At 51.0% G+C, this 25,228-nt stretch overlaps 1 protein-coding gene across 1 annotated transcript in view; it reads right to left on the minus strand.

The window, feature by feature from the left end:
- LOC140897540 (uncharacterized) overlaps positions 1–25,228 on the minus strand; it is a 49,174-nt gene that overhangs the window by 5,449 nt on the left and 18,497 nt on the right. Inside the window, exons 5-14 of the mRNA XM_073310255.1 lie at positions 21,734–21,928; positions 20,846–21,529; positions 18,814–18,894; positions 18,015–18,141; positions 14,726–14,824; positions 12,578–14,364; positions 4,848–4,900; positions 4,257–4,606; positions 1,462–1,550; positions 656–782 (exon numbers count right to left, since the gene is read on the minus strand). Of these exons, the coding sequence (XP_073166356.1) occupies positions 656–782; positions 1,462–1,550; positions 4,257–4,606; positions 4,848–4,900; positions 12,578–14,364; positions 14,726–14,824; positions 18,015–18,141; positions 18,814–18,894; positions 20,846–21,529; positions 21,734–21,928 (3,592 nt within the window). The remainder of the gene's footprint in view (positions 1–655; positions 783–1,461; positions 1,551–4,256; positions 4,607–4,847; positions 4,901–12,577; positions 14,365–14,725; positions 14,825–18,014; positions 18,142–18,813; positions 18,895–20,845; positions 21,530–21,733; positions 21,929–25,228) is intronic.

Consider the following 25,228-nt stretch of genomic DNA (forward strand, 5'->3'; position numbering starts at 1 on the left):
AAATAAGAATTGGGGTCATGTGACAATGAGATAATCAAAAATCCAAGGAGCCTGCAGAGAAGAGAGGTGGTGGCTATCACACGTGCGGATGGAGAAGCAAGACTCTCCATTTCTCAGGAAGTTTCACTACCACCATAAGCCATTTTCACACGCTGCAGTGCAATCCAGACCAGTGAGGACTTGTGTCATCTGTAATCCTGGGTGAGATTCAATGTTCTGCTGTTGGAGCTCCCCTGTCTGGATACCCCCAGCCAGCATTCAAGGACGCATTGGGTGTCTGTGTGATAAGTAGCCCTGGACCAGCAGCTCTGACTCCAGCAGCCTGCTTGTTACACCCCAAGCACATTCTGGTTCGGGTGGAGGTGGCTCAGGGTTTCCGAGAAGGCCGGGGATAGGAAGGTTCTGTTGGTTATGCTGGACCTAAGCCCCAGTTTTACTTGAGGAAAAAGAGATATCTGACACTGTGCGATACTGCTCCTGTGCTCTGTTCCCAAAGTGTTCTTCAGCAGGGGAAGGTCTCTGGTCGTGTCTGTGTGTGTTACTGGCATATTGGGGTGATGCTGAAACAGGACAGAGCAGAGATACCATTGGGGGGTGGCGTGAACCGTATCTCTTCATTTCCCCTTCCAAGAACTGAGGGGACAGGAATCCTTACCCAGTGAGGTCACATTCTTATAGTTCTCCTGCATGACATCTCTGTAGAGAGCTCTCTGATCAGGGTGCAGCAGAGCCCACTCTTCTCTGGTGAAATACACAGCCACCTCCGCGAAGGTCACCAGCCCCTGAGACAGCAAAAGTCCAAAACTCAGTACCTGCTGCCCCACTATCTGTGTGGGAGAGGAGCCAATCAAATGGAAGCTCTGGGTGGATCACGGTCAGAGTCCCACCCCCACCTCGCTCAGAGCATCCTGGAACCACCAGGGTGAGGGAAAGAAGAGAGAGTCCCTCCTCTCTCCCACCAGATCCATCACACACCTACTAGCCACAGACTGATGCAGGAAATGGAGTCGCTAGCAGGGTCCAGGGACAGCTCCCTGGTAGGAAGTCCAACACGCTCCTCAGTGCGAGTAGCTGGATATGAAGGGAGGGGAATCTCCCCTAAGCCTGACTGGTGGGTGCCCCCTTCATATCTCATGGCACCCGCTGCTTAGTCGGGTCAGGCTCCCGCACTATGAGTCTGGTTAGGTTTCCTAGTCTCATGTAGGTGGGTTATTTTCTGTTCAACAAATTAGAGCATTTCCACCTCCCAACCTCATGGGTCTGTTCCCAGAATCTAGGCCACTTATTAAATAACTCCCAGCAGGTTTGCCACCCCGTGTCCTCCTCCCTTTCTCCACCTTATGGATTTCCTGCCCCGGACCAACCTCCAAACCAGACTGCGCAAACCTTCCCGTCTCTGGTGTATTTGCTGCCCCCCTCCCTCCAGAAGGAACCCACCCAAAACTCCCCAATAATCCCTACCTGAGCTGGCTCCACTGCAGCCATTTCTCTTCCCTGTCCCATGGGAGGATGGGAGGAGCTGAGGTGGAGGATGGACGTCGTTCTGCAGCCTGGGAGGGTGAGAAGCGTAATTGTGGGGGCTTCAGAACAGGCTTTAGTTAATTTCACATCAGAATTCCCCCAGGGCCCTTTCCTTGCAGACAGATAGCCTAGATTCTGCCATGCTGGAAAAATGCTTGATCTCTTTATTACAGTGTAGACCTGGCCCCTCCTGCCAGGCTAAGCCCACAGAGACATTTTTAACCTCCCTTCTCCCTCCCCTCACCCCATAACAAAGTCTCTGAACACAATGCTAGAAAAGAGCAGAACCAAAGAAGTCACTCTGGGGGATTCCCTCGGACATGGACCTCATGGCAGCCACAACTGAGCAGGGGGAATATGGAGTCAGGAACTGACTTTTCCTCTGTCTGATCGTTTTCTTGTTCACTGGAACAAATGATTCTGCCGAGGGATGCTGCAACACATGTGTCTGGGTGGACTAGAGCTGGAAATCTCTCTTCCCACTCATTTCTAACCACTGGCTCTTTCAGTCTCTCCTTCCCCTGTCCTCTCTCCCTGCCTCTCTGGCTAGGAAAGTCCCATTCCTGGGTTCTTTGCAATCCCACGGCTGCATTTTGTCCTGGCAATTGCTAATGGGAGGAGAAATGAGGAGGGGCTGTTTGTGCAGAGTCACTTTCTTGCCAGTCCACAGCACTTTCCCTGAGATCTTTCAGTTACCTGAAGTTTGTGGCTCAGAATTTGTATTAACAGAGCCCAGGTCTGCCCCAAGGGGCTAGTACCAGCTGGAGAAAGTCAGCACCTGGGTCGGGCAGAGAAGATGCTTTAATTAAAGTCACTTCCCAGCACAGAAGCCCCGCTAGGGTAGGAGCAGGTGCTAAACCTGGTCTCCCGGTTCACAATGGAGGCTGCAGCGTCTGACCCAGGAAGCTGAACCCCAATATCCTTAGGAGCGAGGGACAGAGCCTTTGAGCAGCCTTACCTCCTTTAGCTCTCTAGTGAAAGCAGCTAATGAGAGCACCTCCTTACAGGGAGACTTGCTAATCTCATTTGCCCCACTGTTCATCTGGAGTCACTCCTTGTCTTTCCATACTCTGGATTAACAATGGTCTCAATGAAACCAGATTTCAGAAAGGATGAGTCCAGAGTGATGTGGAAGAGGTCATTGTGTAGCAGTGCTAACCCCCTTCCCACCTCCCTCACCCCCCAGATCTAGGAGAAGGACTCGGGGCACAAATTTAGTACCAGTCCCCAGAGCCTCTGCCATGCCCTTTGCCTGGGACCCCCCTCCTCCCATTTTGCAAATTAGAGAGAGGAAAGTGGAAAATCAGAGGGATTTTATATCAGTTGTTGAGAGGAGGTAAAATTGGAGCGTATTTCACATCAATATTTCAAAAATTAATACAGAGGAAATGGGCAACAGTTGCAAACATTTTATTTCCATGTTGAAGAATCTGAGAAAAAGGTGTAAATCTGAGGTTTACTTAGTATTTTATAATTAAGGGAGACAGGGAAAATCTCAGGGCATATTCAATGAGAAATAGACAACTAGAGAAAAAGTGGGGCAAATGTTTAGGGTATTTCATAACAATGTTTGAGATCTGCAAAGAATACGTGTCACGAAGTAATTGATAACATGAGAGAAAAAGACCAAGATCAGAGGGAATTTTATATTGCTATGAAATAACTAGTTGGAAAAGACGGACTGTTTGACTAGATTTTATATGACTGTGCAATACATAAACAGAAAGTGATGGTTCCCCGTCTGCCACCATTCACACGGGCAGCAGGGAGCCATTTCAGGAGGCGATTTAAGAGGGTGGCGGCGGAGGAGGAGCTGGAAGGCTTCCTGGGTGAGGGAAGGGGGCAGCAGTGGGGGATGGGCAGGTGAGGGTCAAGGGATAGCTGGGGGCAACTGTGTTGGCAGTTTGGGGCCAGCAACTGGGATTGGGAAACCGGGGTCTGGGCAGTCTCCACGGGGGGCACTTGCTCCTCCCTTCCCCCACCCTGGCGGAGAAGAGGCGTCTCATCCCATCCCCACTCCAGGGGCAGACATGTTTTGGGCACGACTCAGGGAACAATGTCTCACCTAAACAAGGACAAAGCGCTGCAGGTAAAATGGGTGAGAAAATCCCCCACACCAGAGATTTGAAATTGACATTTGAGAAAAGGGGAAGAACTGGAGAGAATTTGTATCAGGGTGTGAGAGGCACCAGCGGGGAAAGGATCCAATTCACTCACCTCCCGCCCCCCCTTCTCCCCCGGGGGTTTCCTGAGGCTGCACAGGGACCGTTCAAGGCCCCCCCCGGACCCCCCCCAGGAGCCCCCCCGGTCCCGGCGGCGCGGGGCAGGGCCTGGCTGCGGCTCCCCTGGGGCTGGGCAGCCCCGAGGCGTCTCCCAGGTGCGGCAGGACGCGGCCCCGCGGAGGAACGAGCTCCTGGCCGCAGCCTGGGGCCGGGCCGCCTCCGGGGGGGGCCGCTCGCTGCCCCCGTCCCCTCCCGGGCCTGCCCGGGCCCTGTTGCCGGCAGAGAGCGGCCCCCCAGCCCGGCCCCGCGGGGTCGGGGTCTCCCAGCCTCGCCCCTTAACCCGCTGCCCCGTCCAGACCCCGCCGGGGGGCGCTGGGCTCCCGCTGGGACAGCAGCTCCGAGCCCCCCCGGGCGCGGCCCCCCCCGGGAGCAGGTCCCGGCGCCGCCCGAGGCCGGGTCCCCGCGGACACTGGGGCAGCGTCACCGCCCCGCCCCCGGGGCTCGCTCCGGTACCTGGAGGCGGCAGCTCGGCAGCGGGGCGGGCAGGGCCCGGGGCGGCCCCAGCGGGAGCAGGGCGCGGGCCGGGCGCGGGGGGGTTAATGAAGGTCGCCCCGGCACAGACCCTGCCGCTCAGCCCGCTCCCGCAGCAGCCGGTGAGCTCTGCCTCTGCGCACGCGCGACTCCCGCCCGCCTCCATCTGCGCATGCCCAGAGCTAGGGAGGCAGAAAACGTTTCTCCGTCTTGGGAGAGGCGCCAACGGCCCCGCACGAGCCCGGCTCGTCCTCCCCGGTCCGACGTCACTTCCGCTCGCGGGAGAGTCAGGAACTACATCTCCCAGCCGGCCCCGGGGGCCCTTCCGCCTTCTGCAGCCTCGGTCCGGGCAGGTGCCGGGATCAGCCTGATTCCCTCCGGCCCCTCCCCCAACCCAGAGCCTCTCACACCCGCCCCCCTCCCGCGGCTCGTTTCTGGGGCTCCCGGGGGCGCCGCAGGTATCACCACCAAAATTACACTCAGAACGGTGGTACTCCCCTGTCACCTCATTGCTCTCTCACTTAATTTTTGAGACATTTTCTTCAGCCTTTGTCATCGCTGTGAAAACTGAACTTGTCTCCTGTTGTCTTCATTAGTTTTATGAGCGGTGAGAAAAAGGCCTCTGTCTGCATAATGGGGACACAAGACATGTTAGACACACCTGGATTACTCTTCGTGGGTTGATAATGTCAGATCCTTCTCATTCGCAGTGAGCTGAGCTGAGCTGAGCTGTCTGTCTTCCCATCATCCAGATTGCTGGGTCAATCATTTCTCACCGTGCAGTCTTTGTACCTGAGGTGTTTCCGGCTCTCCTTGTAGGCTCTCATTGTCCACCTTTTCTTTCTTCCCCCCACTTTCTGGAAGGCTCTTTTGCTGTGACCTGGGTCAAGCAGCACCCACTGTATAGAGGTATCTGATCTTGGTCAAGTAGTCCCCATTGTTCAGAGGCACAGTGCCTGGGATAATCTTTACGTGTTTCTGCATTCCTTTAATAAGCCGCTCACATTGTCTGGCCCCATCCAAGAGAGCACATTTTAAATACAGGGACATGCTCAATATTTCTAGCCTCACATACAAACATACAAACATGCATACAGGTTGGCTAAACACAGTCAGTAGGTCTTAAGTTTTGCAACAATACCCTGCATCAACCATCTGGCATAAGGTACATATTAGCAAAGAATTCGATCAGTCCCCCAGGATAAGTAGATTGGCTATTAGCCAAGATAATCGGATGCGGGCCCATGCTCTGCACGTCCCTAAACCGTCCTTTGACTGCCAGATGCTGGGAGTGGACAATGGGATGGTTCAATGAGTGCTTCACTGATCTGATCATTCCCTTAGAAGCACCTGGCATTGGCCACTGTCACAAGGCAGGATACTAGATTAGGTGGACTATTGGTCTGACCACCAATATTTACAGCACTGGTGGATTGACTCAAAACAAAGTTTTCACACTAGGCCAGAAATTCAGTCAGAGTGGAAGTCAGATGATTGAACAGAATAAACATCTGCTCTAAAAATGAGAAGAAAAAATTAGAATGAAAAATTCAGGGAATCCCAGCAGCAGATTAGACAACTTGGGACACTGCTATGAGACTCGATGCATTCAGATACAGTGATAAGGGATTCTTTGTTTCTGAGGGGATATCTGTACCATGTTTCCCTGAATTCAGTCTCAGGGATTATCTACACTGGCAAGTTAAAGAGCTCTAAATTGCTGGCTCAGGGGCGTGAAAAATCACCCCCTCCCCCTCGCGGAGCGCAGCACGTTTGAGTGCTTTAAAGCGCTAGTGTGGACAGGCTCGGCTCCCAGTGCTCGGACCTAATCCCCTCGTCGAGGTGGATTCCAGGAGCACTGGCACCCGCGACAGCCCTTTGAAATTTGCAGTGTAGACAGAGCCTCAGTAGGTTACATCAGACAAAGAGGAGATGTATTGACTAGGCATGGGGATGCCTGTGCCTTTATGAACTCAGTCCTGTGCCTTTGAGAACCCAGTCTTGGGAAGCCGATGCTGAGAGGTTCTGCCTGGGAGAGGGGAAATAAAAAAGCCTCTCGCCCTCCCCCCCAAAAAACTATTTTGCAAGCCCTGGTGTCTCAGTCCCACTGGGGTAACTGCTGGCCCCTGTGCCCCTGGCTGGGCCGGGTTTTGCCCTCTGACACCCTCTGCCAGCGCCTCGCTCCTGGGCTTAACTCTGCCTCCTCCCCTCCATCCCTGATTTTCCCTTTAGCCCCTCTCCTAATGCTGCCTCCAGCTGCTTGACCCTCTTGACCAGTCAGTTTCCGCCCCCTGTTCAGACCCTGGCCAACCCCCTGCACCGATTCGCCCGCTTGGCAACTTTTTAACCCCTGTCAAAAGCCGTCCGCAGAATCTTACGGCTAAGAAGGGCAAGGTGAAGGGCAGCGGCTTCAGCAGATGTACGGCTCAGAACCCGGTAAGTAGCACATATCTGTGCAGAGCAATTTACTACACTACACCTGGCGCACCCGACTGGCTGGACAGAGCCCGGGAAGGGGGCGAGCTGCTGGCCCCAGCCCAAGTTCACTCATCAGACACAAGGGCAAACTTTTCTTAAAGGAGCCACATCCTTTTGTTTGTCCCCCTGCCCAGCACTAAAGGGGTCTGCAGCTGGTTTCTCCTGGCTAGAGGAGGAACACAGATCCTGGGGAGAACCCACGGTGGACTGAAGATGGCTGGCTCGGTCCCTGAGAAACCCCCTGGCCCGTACTCCCCCCAGCAGCTCCCTGGGGCCAGCCCAGAAGCTGCCTGCCTATCTCCCCCCAGCCCCCTGCCGAGAGGCTGCCCACCCCATCTCCCCACCCCGCCTCACCCAGAGCGGTGCGGTGCGAGGCCAGGGCTGGCTCCCTGCCGCTGCCACCCCGGAGCCGCTTTAGATAAGTGGTGCCGGGCCGAAGCCCAAACCCCTCCTGCACCCCAACCCCCTGCCCTGAGCCCCCTGCTGCACCCTTCCTGCACCCCAACCCCCTTCCCTGAGCACCCTCATACACCCCACACACCTCCTCTGCCACAATCTCTTGCCACGAGCCTGTTCCTGCACCCCTAATCCTTTTCCACACCCCACACTTCCTCCTGCACCCCAGCCCCCTGCCCCACATAGAATTTCCCCACCCAGATGTGGCCCTCAGCCCAAAAAGTTTGCCCACCCCTGCTTTGAGCCTCGGAGTACTTCCATTGACTTTTGAGTCCCCATCAGCACTCGATTTGGTTGGGTTCCTGCCAGGTGTTTTGTAGGATAAAAAACTTATTTGTAAGCTCTTTGAAGCAGGGATCTGTCTGCAAACCCCAAGCCATGTGTATATGTGCCCCAGGGCTTGTAAAAATGGTTTTTGAGTTGGTGACACACGCGCACAATGTGAAACCAGGAGACCTTGAACTTTTCCTGTTTCTCCAGGGCTCTGTTGCACTTCCACCGTGTGGGTCCTCAACACTCATTTAAAATCCCCCAAACCAACCACTGGATGTTTCGCTTCCCTTCGTATTCTCAGTGTTGTCACTTGTTTGTTTGTGGGTTTGTTTTGCCGTTTGTGTCGCTTTATTACTTATTGTTACTCTGCTATGTGTGTAAAACATTAGTCAAATTTGGAGTGGACATCACAGAGAAATTGTATAAGCCTGAGTGAATGCCTCTTACAATCTTTGCAGATACTGGAAAGGACAGTATTAATATTTACAAGGAGAGCATGACTATTTCTAGTTGACTCACAGATTTGTTTAGCATCTTAAGACTGCACGATGTGTGCAGATAATATGTATGCAAGAGGGTTAGCTTTACAATAGTTAGCTAATGGTACAAATGACTTTTGGAAAGATCATTAAGTGGTCGGCTGAGTCCCTCAGCAATTTTCAAGTGGTCCGCAGAAAGAAAAGTTTGAGAACCCTTGCTCTACGCTAAAGGTATGAATCTCCTCTCGCACTGGTGAGAGTCAGGAGTGACTCCATAGAAGCCAAGGGAATCTGTAAACTCGGGGGAGAGCAGAATTCAGCCCTAAATACTTCGAGGAGCTTCACAGACACCCAGCGTAAAGCAAAGACATACTAGGATGCTCCTTGGCTGGGATGCAGGGGGAAGAAGTAAATTCATTCACATCTCCTTTCCTTCCTGGCCCAGAGAGAAAAGGCCCCATACCTTGTTCCCCACCTTCATGAGCCAGCTAGCCCACAACCCTGGTGCTAGATTGGAGCCAGTGTCCCAGTAGGGTAAAGCCCCTTATCCCATTCCTGTACCCCTGAGCCAGCCAGCCAGCCCCCTTCCCTGGGGTCGGATCAGAGCCGGCACGCTCTCTATGGAAAGGCCCCAAATCCATTCCCCGCCCCTCTGGGCCAGCCAGTCCCCCAACCCTGAGGGTGAATTGGAGTCAACACTCCTGAGACGGGAAAGGCCCCATATCCGATTCCCCCCCCCGCCACCAACCTTTTGTTTGGCTTCTGGGACCTACAACATGATTCCCTGACTGCTACAGGGGCGTGTTTTCTCTGTGTCCTGAAATAACTCATTTCACAGTGGTCACACCCTGTGCTGGGCTTTGGCCATCCCAGCTCTGAGACCACATCCCTGGGCACCAAGGCTGCTACTGACCATTGCTTTGGGCCGGTTAGTGTCTCAGTGAGGAACTGGGGTGCAGGAGTGGGTGAAGAGAGCTCAGAGACAGTCACCCTAACGAAACCAAGCCAATCTTCACATAAAACCTAACTCTTCATGGGAAGAGGATGCTGGAGAGGAATTGGTGTTTGACATTACCGGGAGAAGTAAGGCTTGCAGCTGAGACTCAGATGGTGTCTAGAAATGATAAAATTGCTACTTCTATTGGCTTTCGCAGGTGAGACAAGGGACCTGCTCGTTCAGGGAGGGGGGTTAAATGCAGAGAAATGGTCAGTTTGTGCAACCCCTTACAGCTTTTTTGGGGGAGCCCTGGGTGCCTTTCTTATGAGGGGCTGGATCCACAAAAGCCAGTGTGCTGGATAGAGAGCTGCTGGAGCCAGCCAGTCGGAACAGCTAAGGACAGGGGTGGCCCAAGCCTTCTGCCACAAAGGGACTTAGGTGCCTCCTGTTGGCTGCCGTCAGTTGGGCACCTAAGCCTGGTCAGCCCTGCCCACCTAACTCCACCGGAGGTGGAACCCTTGTTCTATGCCCGAGTTCAGTGGTTTGAGCACTGAGTCAGCAAGTAGAAGACCTGACTTCAAATCTCATCTCTATCTGATAGGAGCAGCGAGGAGCACCCAGGTCTCCTACATCCCAGTTGGGTGCCCTGGGTGGGGCAGTCTCAATTGCCCCTGCTGGCGCTGTTCCACTTTGCATAAATCATTAAACATTAATTGTGCCCAGGAGAGTGATGCTGCAGGCTGGTGGTCAGGGCACCCACCTGGGAGATCAGGGTATAAATTCCCAGTTCCAATGATTTAACCAAACTTGAGCAGCTTCAACAGGAGCGATGGAGAGCGACCCACAGCAGAAGATCCCCTGACAATGATTTACAAGCTTTCCGTAGAGATCTCACTGCTATGCTTCCTGGATAAATGTCATAAAACCAGTGTATTCGGTGTGGTGAGTTTGTCAGGTCTGAGACAGGAGTTGCTTGTAAACAAGTGACTCCTTTGCCAATTGGCACCAATGAGCTTTTGTCACGCATGCACTGAGCTATACTGTCCCACTCTGATAGAACAGAAAGGCCAGGAGAAAAAAATAGAGAAAGCCCTGGCTGGGATGATTTAACTGGGAATTGGTCCTGCTTTGAGCAGGGGGTTGGACTAGATGACCTTCTGGGGTCCCTTCCAACCCTGATATTCTATGATTCTATGAAAGGAACAAGAAGATACTAAAATGACAATGGTCATTCCTTTTCTGGAATAGAAACCAAGAACTGAGTGTGTACTCTTTTCACCCCAGTTCTTTCCAAATCCTTGGCCTTGGTTAGGGTAAATTTACACTTCTCTGAAGTAGAATCCTTTACGAAACCACTCAAAATATCAATAGTGTTAGTGAGGAATGGCTCCCCAAAACATGCCCAGCTTTTCTTTAATTTGGTGGCACAGTTTCAGGCAAGGGACTGGATACAGGGCAGGATCAGAATCTCCATTACCAGAGCTGGAGATTCTATTCAAAAATAGCCATTTTTCTGCAGCTATTAGATTGCCAACACTGATTTTATACACATTTTAGCACATACAAAGGATAAATTCAACAAAAAACCCACTTCTATTTTTTCAACATCTGTGTCACGAAGGGCAGGATTCCTCATCACATAGGGTTAACTAGGAGAGATCTTTTGTAGGGCCTGGGTTACACATGATTTGGGAACCGAATACATGGGCATTCTGCCTAGTTCAAAACCACTTACGGTGGAATTCTCTCCCCAAATCATCTGAGACAATATTGACTTCAACAATTGAACTACACTGTGATCATATGTACTTCCTTCAGTTAGATGGGGTTCTGCTGTTGAAAAAGTGGAGATTTTAAAATCACTGCTGTTTCTTAGTTAGCATGTCCAGTAAATTGGAGAGTTCTCTCATGTTAACAGAACTGCACTTGAACTTTCTCCATGCCATCATGGAGGGATGGGGGAAAAGGAAAGCTGAAGTGAGGAATGACCACTTTAGCAAACGGTCATTTGTCTGAAATTCTCCAATAGATCTGAGCGCCATCATATCAAACTGAACTAATATCCAATTGGGTGAGCAAACAGCCCTCAGGACAGACAGAAACCACATCAGAGAGAGAGAATACATGACAGTGAAAGTGTCAAGTGAAATTCCAGAGCAGGTGACATCTGATTATTCAGAATCAGGACAAGAGATTCTCCCAGCACATTCTCCTCTGATCCATTCAAACACACTTCACTCAGCGCTGTCTCAAGAGTCAGGTATGTTATTTTCAACATTTTCAGTATACTAGGATCTAAATAAGGGGGGGGTGCGAAATGACACTTTTTGTTCCGGCCCCTGCTTCTCTTCATTTACATATCATTTGAAAAGTTCCCAACATAACTGCTCTTCAGCAAAACGCAGAGCAACATGAGAACAACTGGCAATGACACAATCTGTATCATTGGTGATTAACAATAACTTTGCAATAGGAGGAATGGTAGAAATGTGATGCTCCCCGCTTCCTGATAGGAAGCGCACACTCAAATTACTCATGGGACAATAAAAAGGATAAATTGATCCACCTGCAACTGCGAACTGCAAAAGGCAAAATTGGGGCACTCATCGGGATAAGGTGAGGGATAACGGTGCAGCAAACAGTTCAAACAGCATTCCAAGTTACTATGTAGGAATCAGGAAAAGTATTAAAGAAAAAAAGTACTGATAGCCCTAGAGGTTTTTATGGTGTTGATCTCCCTTGCAGATTGTCTGATGCCTAACATGGACTGAGTGCCAAGAGAAGGTTTTCCCACACTCACTTCATTTGTAGGGCCTTTCCCCTGTGTGCATTCTCTGATGATTAGAAAGTTCTGATCTTTGAGTCAAGCTTTTCCCACACTCACGGCATTCCCAGGGCCTGTCAAGGTTCCTTCCCCACTCTGAACTCTAGGGTACAGATGTGGGGACCTGCATGAAAACCTCCAAAGCTTATTTTTACCAGCTTAGGTTAAAACTTCCCCAAGGTACAAACTAGTTTACCTTTTGCCCTTGGACTTCATTGCTGCCACCACCAAGCATTTAACAAATATATAACAGGGAAAGAGCCTGCTTGGAAACGTCTTTCCCCAAAAAGTCCTCCCCAAACCCTACACCCCATTTCCTGGGGAAGGCTTAATAAAAATCCAACCAATTTGCAAAGGTGAACACAGACCCAAACCCTTGAATCTTAAGAACAATGAAAAAGCAAGCAGGTTCTTAAAAGAAGAATTTTAATTGAAGGAAAAAAGTAAAAGAATCACCTCTGTAAAATCAGGATGGTAAATACCTTACAGGGTAATCAGATTCAACAACAAAACCTTAAGTTACAAAAAAAGACACAAAAACAGGAATCTACATTCCATTCAGCACAGCTTATTTTATCAGCCATTTCACCAAAACAGAATCTAATACATATCTAGTTAGCTTACTTACTAAGTTCAAAGACTCCATTCCTTTTCTCTTCCCGGCGAAAGCATCACATAGACAGAGCCTTGGTTTCTTCCCCCCCTGCAGCTTTGAAAGTATCTTGTCTCCTCATTGGTCATTTTGGTCAGATGCCAGCGAGGTTATCCTAGCTTCTTAACCCTTTACAGGTTAAAGGGTTTTTCCTCTGGCAGGGAGGCATTTTAAAGGTGTTTACCCTTCCCTTTATATTTATGACAGGGCTTCTCCCGTGTGGATTCTCTGATGGTGAAAAAGGCCTGATCTTCGAGTGAAGCTTTTCCCACACTCACTGCATTCGTAGGGCCTTTCCCCTGTGTGGATTCTGTGATGATTAGAAAGGCCTGAGCTCCTAATGAAGCTTTTCCCACACTCACTGCATTCGTAGGGCCTCTCCCCTGTGTGGATTCTGTGATGATCAGCAAGGCCTGATCTTTGAATAAAACTTTTCCCACACTCACTGCATTCGTAGGGCCTCTCCCCGGTGTGGTTTCTCTGATGGAGGAAAAGGTGTGATCTTTGAATGAAGCTTTTCCCACACTCACTGCATTTGTAGGGCCTTTCCCCTGTGTGTATTCTCTGATGATTAGAAAGGGCTGAGCTCCTAATGAAGGTTTTCCCACACTCATGGCATTCATAAGGCCTCTCCCCTGTGGGGATTCTCTGATGATTAGAAAGGGCTGACCTGCTAGTGAAGCTTTTCCCACATTCATTGCATTGATAGGGCCTCTCCCCTGTGTGGATTCTCTGATGAATAGAAAGGGCTGAGCTCGTAATGAAGGTTTTCCCACACTCACTGCATTCATAGGGCCTCTCCCCTGTGTGGATTCTCTGATGATCAACAAGCCCTGATCTTTGAATGAACCTTTTCCCACACTCACTGCATTTGTAGGGCCTCTCTCCTGTGTGGATTCTCTGATGCAGAAAAAGGCCTGAGCTTTTACTGAAGCTTTTCCCACACTCACTGCATTCGTAGGGCCTCTCCCCTGTGTGGATTCTCTGATGACAAGAAAGGGATGAGATCCAAATGAAGGTTTTCCCACACTCACGGCATTCATAAGGCCTCTCCCCTGTGTGGATTCTCTGATGATTAGAAAGGGCTGAGCTGCTAGTGAAGGTTTTCCCACACTCACTGCATTCATAGGGCCTCTCCCCTGTGTGGACACTCTGATGTTGGAAAAGGTGTGATCTTTGAATGAAGCTTTTCCCACACTCACTGCATTTGTAGGGCCTCTCCCCTGTGTGGATTCTCTCATGGTTAGAAAGGGCTGAGCTCCTAATGAAGCTTTTCCCACACTCACTGCATTCGAAGGGCCTCTCCCCTGTGTGGATTCTCTGATGATTAGAAAGGGCTGAGCTGCAAGTGAAGGTTTTCCCACACTCACTGCATTCGAAGGGCCTCTCCCCTGTGTGGATTCTCTGATGATTAGAAAGGGCTGAGCTGCAAGTGAAGGTTTTCCCACACTCACTGCATTCGTAGGGCCTCTCCCCTGTGTGGATTCTCTGATGACAAGAAAGGGATGAGCTCCAAATGAAGGTTTTCCCACACTCACAGCATTGATAAGGCCTCTCCCCTGTGTGGATTCTCTGATGATTAGAAAGGGGTGAGCTGCTCGTGAAGCTTTTCCCACACTCACTGCATTCATAGGGCCTCTTCCCTGAGTGGATTCTCTGATGATTAGAAAGGGCTGAGCTGAACGTGAAGCTTTTCCCACAATCACTGCATGTATTTTTCCTCTTTGTCCTGAGGATTTCCTGCTGGGTTGTGGTTTCCTTGAGGCCCTGCTGAGTTCCCCGACAGGAAATAAATTTACCCATTTTCTCCAATGGCTGGTTTCCCTGCTCTCCTTCTGGTCTGTGATGAATCGCAAAGGATTTTCCCTGCTCATGACTCCTGGACACATTCCTTTTCCATCTTTGCAATAATTCTCTGTGTTTATCCACTTGTTCAACATTTTCCTGATGAGAATTCTGCTCCTCCTTCTCACAGAGCATTGCCTCACCTGCTGTCATAGAGACAGAAACGTCAAACAGGGATGGAAAGGGGAAGACCAAACGAAAACAAGTGGTGGAGAGGGGTCAAATAAAAATCAGGTCCTGAACTCCCCCAAACTCTTCCACCAAATAGGAGAGAGGAGGGGGATCAATTCAGCCTTCACATCCCATCCAAATTCACAGGGGGAAGGGAGGAAACTTCTGCCTGGTGTCTGCTAGGATCGATAGGAAGCCATGAGCTATATTAACCCTGAGGATACGTCCCCTGCTAGAGACAATAATGAACTGAGAGACCTCCCAAGACTTTGTAGGGCATCCCAGATGGTTCCTTCAGGCACTTATAGATTCTGAGTTGGTTTAATGTTTCCTCACCTGTGCAGGGAGCTCTCAGGATCTCTCTTTCCTCTGGGACACATGGCTCTTCCCCTTGTTCCAGCTGGGAGATCACATCAGGTTTGGAAAGTGGAAACTCTGCTCAGAAGAAAGAAAACAAAGGACTTCAGTTGATGTCACAAGACTTTGTCATAAATAAATATTCTATTAATTTAACTTCAGTGCTTAGTGTGAGGTGGTGTGCCTGGGGCAGTCCCTCACTGAAAACACCAAGGTCAGAGCAGGCTGAAAAAGGGATGGCATATGCTCCCCAAACTGGTGGTTAACGCTGAAGTTAAATTCACCGACCAGTCACAAACTGCTTCTCATCACCCACACTGGTTAATGAGAAGCTGAAAAAAGAAATCACGCAGCCCCCTTTATTGCATTCCAGTTCTCTGACTCCCAGTCAGCCCCTAGGTCCATTGCAGTGAGAGGTTAGTTAGTGAGTTAGTGACTTCAAAGTCCATCTGAAACACATCCACACAGCTTGGATGGGTCATTCAGTCCTTTGTTCAAGGCTTCAGTTTGTAGAGAAGTTGCTCCAGAGGTAGGAAGAAGGATTGAAGACAAAAGGGAGATGATGCAGCTACCCTTTATATGCCTTTTGCCGTGTGGCTTGTACTTCCTGTGCCCCAAACACAAGTTTCAAAGCACATGGCATGGAAAAGCCTTGGAATTCTCAGTACACAGGCGCACGTTTGCATGTCTTGCTGACTCAATAGGTGTATCTCCTTGGTTCTTTCCATGGACTCATTGTACAGCTGATGACCCTGGATGGGCCATCGAACAGGCTAGGCAGTGCTGACGCCAATATGTCTGGGGGTGTCACCCAGAAACACTACACAAGTCTGGAAATACAAATATACCCTACATCTCTATATCTCACAATACAAAGGTGATACAAACAGAAACAAAATCATCATACTTGGAAAATCATAACATTTTCACTGACAGCTTACATGGCACATCTAGCATGACTCATTGCAATTTTATCATATTGGTATTAATAATAAAATAATAATTAATAAAAAAAAGTCTCTCACAATTCCACATAGTGTCACACTTAGTAAACCAGTGAATTCCCAGGACCAGCTCCCCAGGTCCTTTAAGATGCCAAATACCCACATATCGGCTGGGAAGAAACACAGACAGACATTGTGTCAGTCTGTACCCCTATGTTCACTCTTCCGGAAAATTATGATCAATTTGGGACATAGTATGGCTTGTGAGATATCATTTGAAATCATGTAATCTACTGAATATTATCCTCCTGTTAAAATGTGGAGCAACACTGTAAGTAAAGTTATGAGATTTTCCTGTATGATATTTCTAAAAAGTTATAATTTTGGGGAACACCCACAGACCAGTTCCCTCAGAGGCAGCAAGGCAAACAGCTGGTCAAATAGCCATTTTCCGGCAGTGGGAAGGTGTGAAGAAGACATGTACATTCCTTCAAAGGGACCACTTGAAGCTCTTATTGACCACAGACAGCCTGTCACCATCACTCAGCTGAGAACTGAAGTTGTTTCTAGTACAAAGGACTGAACTCTAAAAAGAGGTGAGAAAAATGCTTGAGACTCTCTCTCTCTCCCCCCTTTCCCTCTGTTCATGACAACTCCTGAGGAACTGACCTTGGGTGGCAGGAGCGGGTTATGGGAGTCCTGGCTGAAAGGACAGACACCAGCCTGTCTCAACATATGTTGAGAGAAACATTTGCTTTGAATCCGTTTTAGCTTGTTAAGTTAGATGTTAGTTTGTGTTTTATCTTGCATTTCTTTTGTAAACAATTCTGACTTTTAGGCCTCATTACCTGTAGTCACTTAAAATGTTTTTTTTTCAGTATTTAACAATTTGGTTTTATTGTTTTATCTAACCAGTGTGTTTGGATTAAAGTGTGTTGGAAACTCCATCTGGAATAACGAGGCTGGTGCATGTCATTTTCCACTGATGAAATGACAGACTTTGTATGAATTTGCATTGTTCAGCAGTGTGCTGGACAGTGCAAGATGCACATTTCTGGGGGAAAGGGCAGGGATATTACTGAATGCAGGAGCTCAGCAGTACTAGATGTCAGGATAGCATGTATTGCAGCCCATTGGAAAACATAATCCCAACAATACATAGAAAATGATAGGGTCTAAATTAGCTGTTTCCACTCAAGAGCGGGATCTTGGAGTCCTTGTGGAGCATTCTCTGAAAACGTTCCCTCTAGGTAAGGAGGCAGTCAAAAAGGAAACAGAATGTTGGGAATCATTAAGAAAGGGATCGATAAGAAGACAGAAAATATCATATTGCTTCTCTATAAATCCATGGTACGCCCAGATCTTGAATACCGCATGCAAATGTGGTTCCACATCTCAAAAAAGAATTGGAAGAGGTTCAGAAAAGGGAAAAAATATGATTAGGGGTATGGAAGAGCTTCTGTATGAGGAGAGAATAAAAAGACTGGGCCTTTTCAGCTTAGAAAAGAGACGAAAGGGGGATATGAGCGATGTGTATAAAATCATGGCCACTCTCGAAAGACAGGACACTGGGCTACATGGACCTTTGGTCTGACCCAGCGTGGCCGCTCTTATGTACTAGGGAATCTAGTGAGCCCAGTGTAACGGGAGGGAGTAGGAAAATCCCTGGGTGTGGAGAACACTGGGAAATTAGAAGCTATAATTCAGGAGCAACAGATGCTAATTAGTTTAGATAAGCAGAATGTGAAAGATAAGAATCAGGGTCATGTGACAATGAGGTAATCAAAAATCCAGTGAACCTGCAGAGAAGAGAGGTTGTGGCTATCACACGTGTGGATGGAGAAGCAAGACTCTCCATGTCTCAGGAAGTTTCACTACCAACATAAGCCATTTTCGCACGCTGCAGTGCAATCCAGACCAGTGAGGATTTGTGTCATCTGAGTGTCTGTGTGATAAGTAACCCTGGACCAGCAGCTTTCACTCCAGCAGCCTGCTTGTTACACCCCAAGCACATTCTGGTCCCCGTGGAGTAGGCTCAGGGTTTCAGAGAAGGCCTGGGCTAGGAAGCTTCTGTTGGTTATGCTGGACCTAAGCCCAGTTTTATTTGAGCAAAAAGAGATATCTGACACTGTGCGTTAGTCCTCCTGTGCTCTGTTCCCAAAGTGTTCTTCAGCAGGGGAAGGTCTCTGGTTGTGTGTGTGTGTGTGTTACTGACATATTGGGGTGATGCTGAAACATGACAGAGCAGAGATGCCATTGAGGAGTGGCATGAACCGTATCTCTTCGTTTCCCCTTCCAAGAACTGAGGGGACGGGAATCCTTACCCTGCAAGTTCACATTCTTATAGTTCTCCTGCATGACATCTCTGTAGAGAGCTCTCTGAGCAGGGTGCAGCAGAGCCCACTCTTCCCTGGTGAAATACACAGCCACCTCCTCGAAGGTCACCGGACCCTGAGAGAGCAAAAATCCAACACTCAGTACCTGCTGCCCCTCTCTTTGTGTGGGAGACAAGCCAATCAAATGGAAGCTCTGGGTGGATCACGGTCAGAGTCCCACCCCCACCTCGCTCAGAGCATCCTGGAACCACCAGGGACGAAGACAGAGCCCCTACTCTCTCCCACCAGATCCATCACACACCTACTAGCCACAGACTGATACAGGAGATGGAGCCCCCAGCAGAATCCAGGGAGAGCTCCCTGGTAGGAAGTCTAACACGCTCCTCAATGCAAGGAGCTGGATTTGAAGGGAAGGGAATCTCCCCTAAGCCTGACTGGTGGATGCCACCTTCATATCTCATGGCACCCACTGGTTAGTCAGGTCAGGCTGCTGAACTATGAGTCTGGTTAGGTTTCCTAGTCCCATGTAGGTGGGTTATTTTCTGTTCTACAAATTAGAGCATTTCCACCTCCCAATCCCATGGGTCTGGTCCCAGAATCTAGGCCACTTATTCAATAACTCCCAGGAGGTTTGCCACCTCCTGTCCTCCTCCCTTTCTCCACCTTGTGGCTTTCCTGCCCCAGACCAACCTCCAAACCAGACTGCGCAAACCTTCTCGTCTCTGGTGTATTTGCTGTCCCCCTCCCTCCAGAAGGATCCCACCCAAAACTCCCCAATAATCCCTACCTGAGCTGGCTCCACTGCAGCCATTTCTCTTCCCTGTCCCATGGGAGGAGCTGGAGTGAAACATGGATGTCGTTCTGCAGCCTGGGAGGGCGAGAAGCGTAATTGTGGGGGTTTCGAACAGGCTTTAGTTAATTTCACATCAGAATTCCCCCAGGGCCCTTTCCCTGCAGACAGATAGCCTAGATTCTGCCATGCTGGAAAAATGCTTGATCTCTTTATTACAGTGTAGACCTGGCCCCTCCTGCCAGGCTAAGCCCCCAGAGACATTTTTTACCTCCCCTCTCCCTCCCTCCACTCCGTAACAAAGTCTCTGAACACAATGCTAAAAAGAGCAGAACCAAAGGAGTCACTGTGGGGGATTCCCTCAGACATGGACCCCACGGCAGCCACAACCGAGCAGGGGGAATATGGAGTCAGGAACTGGCTTTTCCTCGGTCTGATCCTTTTCTTGTTCACTGGAAAGTGATTCTGCCCAGGGATGTTGCAACACATGTGTCTGGGTGGACTAGAGCTGGAAATCTCTCTTCCCACTCATTTCTACCACTGCCCCTTTCAGTCTCTCCTTCCCCTGTCCTCTCTCCCTGCCTCTCTAGCTGGGAAAGTCCCATTCCTGGGTTCTTTGCAATCCCACCGCTGGATTTTCTCCTGGCAATTGCTAATGGGAGGAGAAATGAGGAGGGGCTGTTTGTGCAGAGTCACTTTCTTGCCAGTCCCCAGCACTTTCCCTTATGTCTTTCAGTTACCTGAAGTTTGTGGCTCAGAATTTGTATTAACAGAGCCCAGGTCTGCCCCAAGGGGCTAGTACCACCTGGAGAAAGTCAGCACCTGGGCCGGGCAGAGAAGAAGCATTAATTAAGGTAACTTCCCAGCACAGAAGCCCCGCTAGGGTTGCAGCAGCTGCTAAACCTGGTCTCCCGGGTCACAATGGAGGCTGCAGCGTCTGACCCAGGAAGCTGAACCCCAATATCCTTAGGAGAGAGGAACAGAGCCTTTGAGCAGCCTTCCCTCTTTTAGCTCTCTGGGGAGAGCAGGTAATGAGAGCACCTTCTCACAGGGAGAATTGCTAATTTCATTTGCCCCACTGTTCATCTGGAGAAACTCCTTGTCATTCCATACAGTGACTCTGGATGAGTCCAGAATGCTGTGGAAGAGGTCACTGTGTAGCAGTGCTAACCCCCTTCCCACCTCCCTCACCCCCCACATCGAGGAGAAGGACTCGGGGCACAAATTTAGTAGCAGCTCCCAGAGCCTCTGCCATGCCCTTTGCCTGGGACCCCTCTCCTCCCATTTTGCAAATTAGAGAGAGGAAAGTGGAAAAGCAGAGGGATTTTATATCACTCGTTGATAAGAGATAAAATCCGAGTGTATTTCACATCAATCTTTGAAAAATGAATAGAGAGAAAATGGGCAACAGTTGCAAACATTTTATTTCCATGTTGAAGAATCTGAGAAAAGGTGTAAATCTGAGGTTTACTTAGTATTTTATAATTAAGGGAGACAGGGAAAATCTCAGGGCATATTCAATGAGAAATAGACAACTAGAGAAAAAGTGGGGCAAATGTTTAGGATATTTCATAACAATGTTTGAGATCTGCAAAGAATACGTGTCACAAAGTAATTGATAACATGAGAGAAAAAGACCAAGATCAGAGGGAATTTTATATTGCTATGAAATAACTAGTTGGAAAAGACGGACTGTTTGACTAGATTTTATATGACTGTGCAATACATAAACAGAAAGTGATGGTTCCCCGTCTGCCACCATTCACACGGGCAGCAGGGAGCCATTTCAGGAGGCGATTTAAGAGGGTGGCGGCGGAGGAGAAGCGGGAAGGCTTCCTGGGTGAGGGAAGGGGGCAGCAGTGGGGGCACCTTCTCACCTAGACACGGACAAATCGCTGCAGATAAAATGGGTGGGAAAATCCCCCACACCGGAGATGTTAAATTGACATTTGAGAAAAGGGGAAGAACTGGAGAGAATTTGTATCAGGGTGTGAGCGGCACCAGCGGGGAAAGGATCCAATTCACTCACCTCCCGCCCCCCCTTCTCCCCCGGGGGTTTCCTGAGGCTGCACAGGGACCGTTCAAGGCCCCCCCCGGACCCCCCCCGGTCCCGGCGGCGCGGGGCAGGGCCTGGCTGCGGCTCCCCTGGGGCTGGGCAGCCCCGAGGCGTCTCCCAGGTGCGGCAGGACGCGGCCCCGCGGAGGAACGAGCTCCTGGCCGCAGCCTGGGGCCGGGCCGCCTCCGGGGGGGGCCGCTCGCTGCCCCCGTCCCCTCCCGGGCCTGCCCGGGCCCTGTTGCCGGCAGAGAGCGGCCCCCCAGCCCGGCCCCGCGGGGTCGGGGTCTCCCAGCCTCGCCCCTTAACCCGCTGCCCCGTCCAGACCCCGCCGGGGGGCGCTGGGCTCCCGCTGGGACAGCAGCTCCGAGCCCCCCCGGGCGCGGCCCCCCCCGGGAGCAGGTCCCGGCGCCGCCCGAGGCCGGGTCCCCGCGGACACTGGGGCAGCGTCACCGCCCCGCCCCCGGGGCTCGCTCCGGTACCTGGAGGCGGCAGCTCGGCAGCGGGGCGGGCAGGGCCCGGGGCGGCCCCAGCGGGAGCAGGGCGCGGGCCGGGCGCGGGGGGGTTAATGAAGGTCGCCCCGGCACAGACCCTGCCGCTCAGCCCGCTCCCGCAGCAGCCGGTGAGCTCTGCCTCTGCGCACGCGCGACTTCCGCCCACCTGCACTTGCGCATGCGCAGAGCTGGAGCAGCACAAAGCGCTTCCCCGCCTTGGGAGAGGCGTCCTCCCCGGTCCGACGTCACTTCCGCTCGCGGGAGAGTCAGGAACTACATCTCCCAGCAGGCCCCAGGTCGCTTCCGCCTTCTCTCGCTTCGGTCAGGCAGGTGCCGGGACCAGCCTGATTCCCTCCGGCCCAACCCCCACCCGGCGCCTCTCACACCCGCCCCCGCCCCCCCGCGGCCCGTTGCTGGGGCTCCCGGGGGCGCCGCAGGCCGAGGGGCGGCTTCTGCCCCGCGTCTGGACGTGCCCCGGGGGCAGGTGTCGAGCCGGGCGGGCTCTGTGAGATCGCGCCCCGGGGCGGCCGCTGCCGGCGGGGAGCCCGGTCTCGGCCCGCGGCGCCTGCGGCAGGGCGCGGCGCGGAAACGGGCCCGCGGCCGGCGCGACGGACCGGGGCGGAGTGTCCGGAGCCGCTTTGGTCTTTTCACGGCCTCCTTTAGAAGCAAGGTGGGAGCTCTGGCTGCGGGCGGGCAGCGACTTCTTACCCCGAGCAGTTCCCCAGAGCTGCGAGGGGCCCCGGCTGCTGGCCCTGTGGCGTTCTGAGCACCAGTTGCTGGCTCTTCTTACCATTGTGCCTCATAGAGACTTCCGCTCTTGTCACTGTTACACGCGCCCAAGGAGCGAAGAGTTATCACCACCCAAATTACACTCAGGACTGTTTCAGAGTGGCAGCCGGGTTAGTGTCTGTCTTCGCAAAAAGAACAGGGGGACGTGTGGCACCTTAGAGACTGACCACTTTATTTGAGCGTGAGCTTCCGTGAGCTACAGCTCACTTCATCTCATTGCTCTCTCACTTAATTTTTGAGACATTTTCTTCAGCCTTTGTCATCGCTGTGAAAACTGAACTTGTCTCGTGTTGTTTTCAGTAGTTTTATAAGCAGTGAGAAAAAGGCCTCTGTCTGCATAATGGGGACACAAGACATGTTAGACACACCTGGATTACTCTTCGTGGGTTGATAATGTCAGATCCTTCTCATTCGCAGTGAGCTGAGCTGAGCTGTCTGTCTTCCCATCATCCACATTGCTGGGTCAATCATTTCTCACTGTTCAGTCTTTGTACCTCAGGTATTTCTGGTTGTTCTTGTAGGCTCTCATTGTCCACCTTTTCTTTCTTCCCCCCACTTTCTGGAAGGCTCTTTTGCTCTGACCAGGGTCAAACAGCACCCACTGTATAGCGGTATCCCTGTCGTTCAGAGGCACAGTGCCTGGGATAATCTTTACGTGTTTGTGCATTCCTTTAATAAGCCGCTAACATTGTCTGGCCCCATCCAACAGAGCACATTTTAAATACAGGAACATGCTCAATATTTCTAGCCTCACATACAAACGTTACATGCATACAGGTTGGCTAAACAGAGGCAATAGGTCTTAAGTTTTGCAATGATACCCCACATCAACCATCTGGCATAAGGTATATATTAGCAAAGAATTTGATTAGTCTCTCAGGATAAGTAAATTGGCTATTAGCCAAGATAATCAGGGATGCAGGCCCATTCTCTGCATGACCCTAAACCGTCCTTTGACTACCAGATGCTGGGAGTGGACAATGGGCTTGACTGATCTGATCATTCCCTTAGAAGCACCTGGCATTGGCCACTGTCACAAGACAGGATACTAGATTAGGTGGACTATTGGTCTGACCACCAATATTTACAGCACTGGTGGATTGACTCAAAACAGAGTTTTCACACTAGGCCAGAAATTCAGTCAGAGTGGAAGTCAGATGATTGAACAGAATAAACATCTGCTCTAAAAACGAGAAGAAAAAATTAGAATGAAAAATTCAGGGAATCCCAGCAGCAGATAAGACAACTTGGGACACTGCTATGAGACTCGATGCATTCAGAAACAGTGATAAGGGATTCTTTGTGTCTGAGGGGATATCTGTACCATGTTTCATAGAATCATAGAATCATAGAATATCAGGGTTGGAAGGGACCCCAGAAGGTCATCTAGTCCAACCCCCTGCTCAAAGCAGGACCAATTCCCAGTTAAATCATCCCAGCCAGGGCTTTGTCAAGCCTGACCTTAAAAACCTCTAAGGAAGGAGATTCTACCACCTCCCTAGGTAACGCATTCCAGTGTTTCACCACCCTCTTAGTGAAAAAGTTTTTCCTAATATCCAATCTAAACCTCCCCCACTGCAACTTGAGACCATTACTCCTCGTTCTGTCATCTGCTACCATTGAGAACAGTCTAGAGCCATCCTCTTTGGAACCCCCTTTCAGGTAGTTGAAAGCAGCTATCAAATCCCCCCTCATTCTTCTCTTCTGCAGGCTAAACAATCCCAGCTCCCTCAGCCTCTCCTCATAACTCATGTGTTCCAGTCCCCTAATCATTTTTGTTGCCCTTCGCTGGACTCTCTCCAATTTATCCACATCCTTCTTGAAGTGTGGGGCCCAAAACTGGACACAGTACTCCAGATGAGGCCTCACCAATGTCGAATAGAGGGGAACGATCACGTCCCTCGATCTGCTCGCTATGCCCCTACTTATACAGTCTCAGGGATTATCTACACTGGCAAGTTAAAGAGCTCTAAGTTGCTGGCTCAGTGGCGTGAAAAATCACCCCCTCCCCCTCGCCGAGCGCAGCATGTTTGAGTGCTTTAAAGCGGTAGTGTGGACAGGCTTGGCTCCCAGTGCTCGGACCTAATCCCCTCGTCGAGGTGGATTCCCAGGAGCACTGGCACCTGCGACAGGGCTTTGAAATTTGCAGTGTAGACAGAGCCTCAGTAGGTTACATCAGACAAAGAGGAGATGTATTGACTAGGCATGGGGATGCCTGTGCCTTTATGAACTCAGTCCTGTGCCTTTGAGAACCCAGTCCTGGGAAGCCGATGCTGAGAGGTTCTGCCTGGGAGAGGGGAAATAAAAAAGCCTCTCGCCCCCCCAAGAAACTATTTTGCAAGCCCTGGTGTCTCAGTCCCACTGGGGTAACTGCTACCCCCTGTGCCCCTGCCTGTGCTGGGTTTTGCCCTCTGACACCCTCTGCCAGCGTCTCGTTCCTGGGCTTAACTCTGCCTCCTCCCCCCACCCCTGATTTTCCCTTTAGCCCCTCTCCTCATGCTGCCTCCAGCTGCTTGATCCCCCTGACCATTCAATTTCTGCCCCCTGCTCAGACCCTGGCCACCCCCCTGTTCCAATTCACCCCCTTGGCAACTTTTTAACCCCTGTCAAAAGCCGTCCGCAGAATCTTACGGCTAAGAAGGGCAGGGTGAAGGGCAGCGGCTTCAGCAGATGTACGGCTCAGTACCCGGTAAGTAGCACATTTCTATGCAGAGCAATTTACTACACTACACCTGGCGCACCCGACTGGCTGGACAGAGCTCGGGGAGGGGGCGAGCTGCTGGCCCCAGCCCAAGTTCACTCATCAGACACAAGGGCAAACTTTTCTTAAAGGAGCCACATCCTTTTGTTTGTCCCTCTGCCCAGCACTAAAGGGGTCTGCAGCTGGTTTCTCCTGGCTGAAGCGGGAGCACAGGTCCTGGGGAGAACCCACGGTGGGCTGAAGATGGCTGGCTCGGTCCTTGAGAAATCCCCCGGCCCGTACTCCCCCCAGCAGCCCCCTGGGGCCAGCCCAGAAGCTGCCTGCCCATCTCCCCGCAGCCCCCTGCCGAGAGGCTGCCCACCCCATCTCCCCACC

This window comes from Lepidochelys kempii, chromosome 14 (genome assembly GCF_965140265.1).
Source record: "Lepidochelys kempii isolate rLepKem1 chromosome 14, rLepKem1.hap2, whole genome shotgun sequence".
In the NCBI taxonomy this organism is placed as follows: domain Eukaryota; kingdom Metazoa; phylum Chordata; order Testudines; family Cheloniidae; genus Lepidochelys; species Lepidochelys kempii.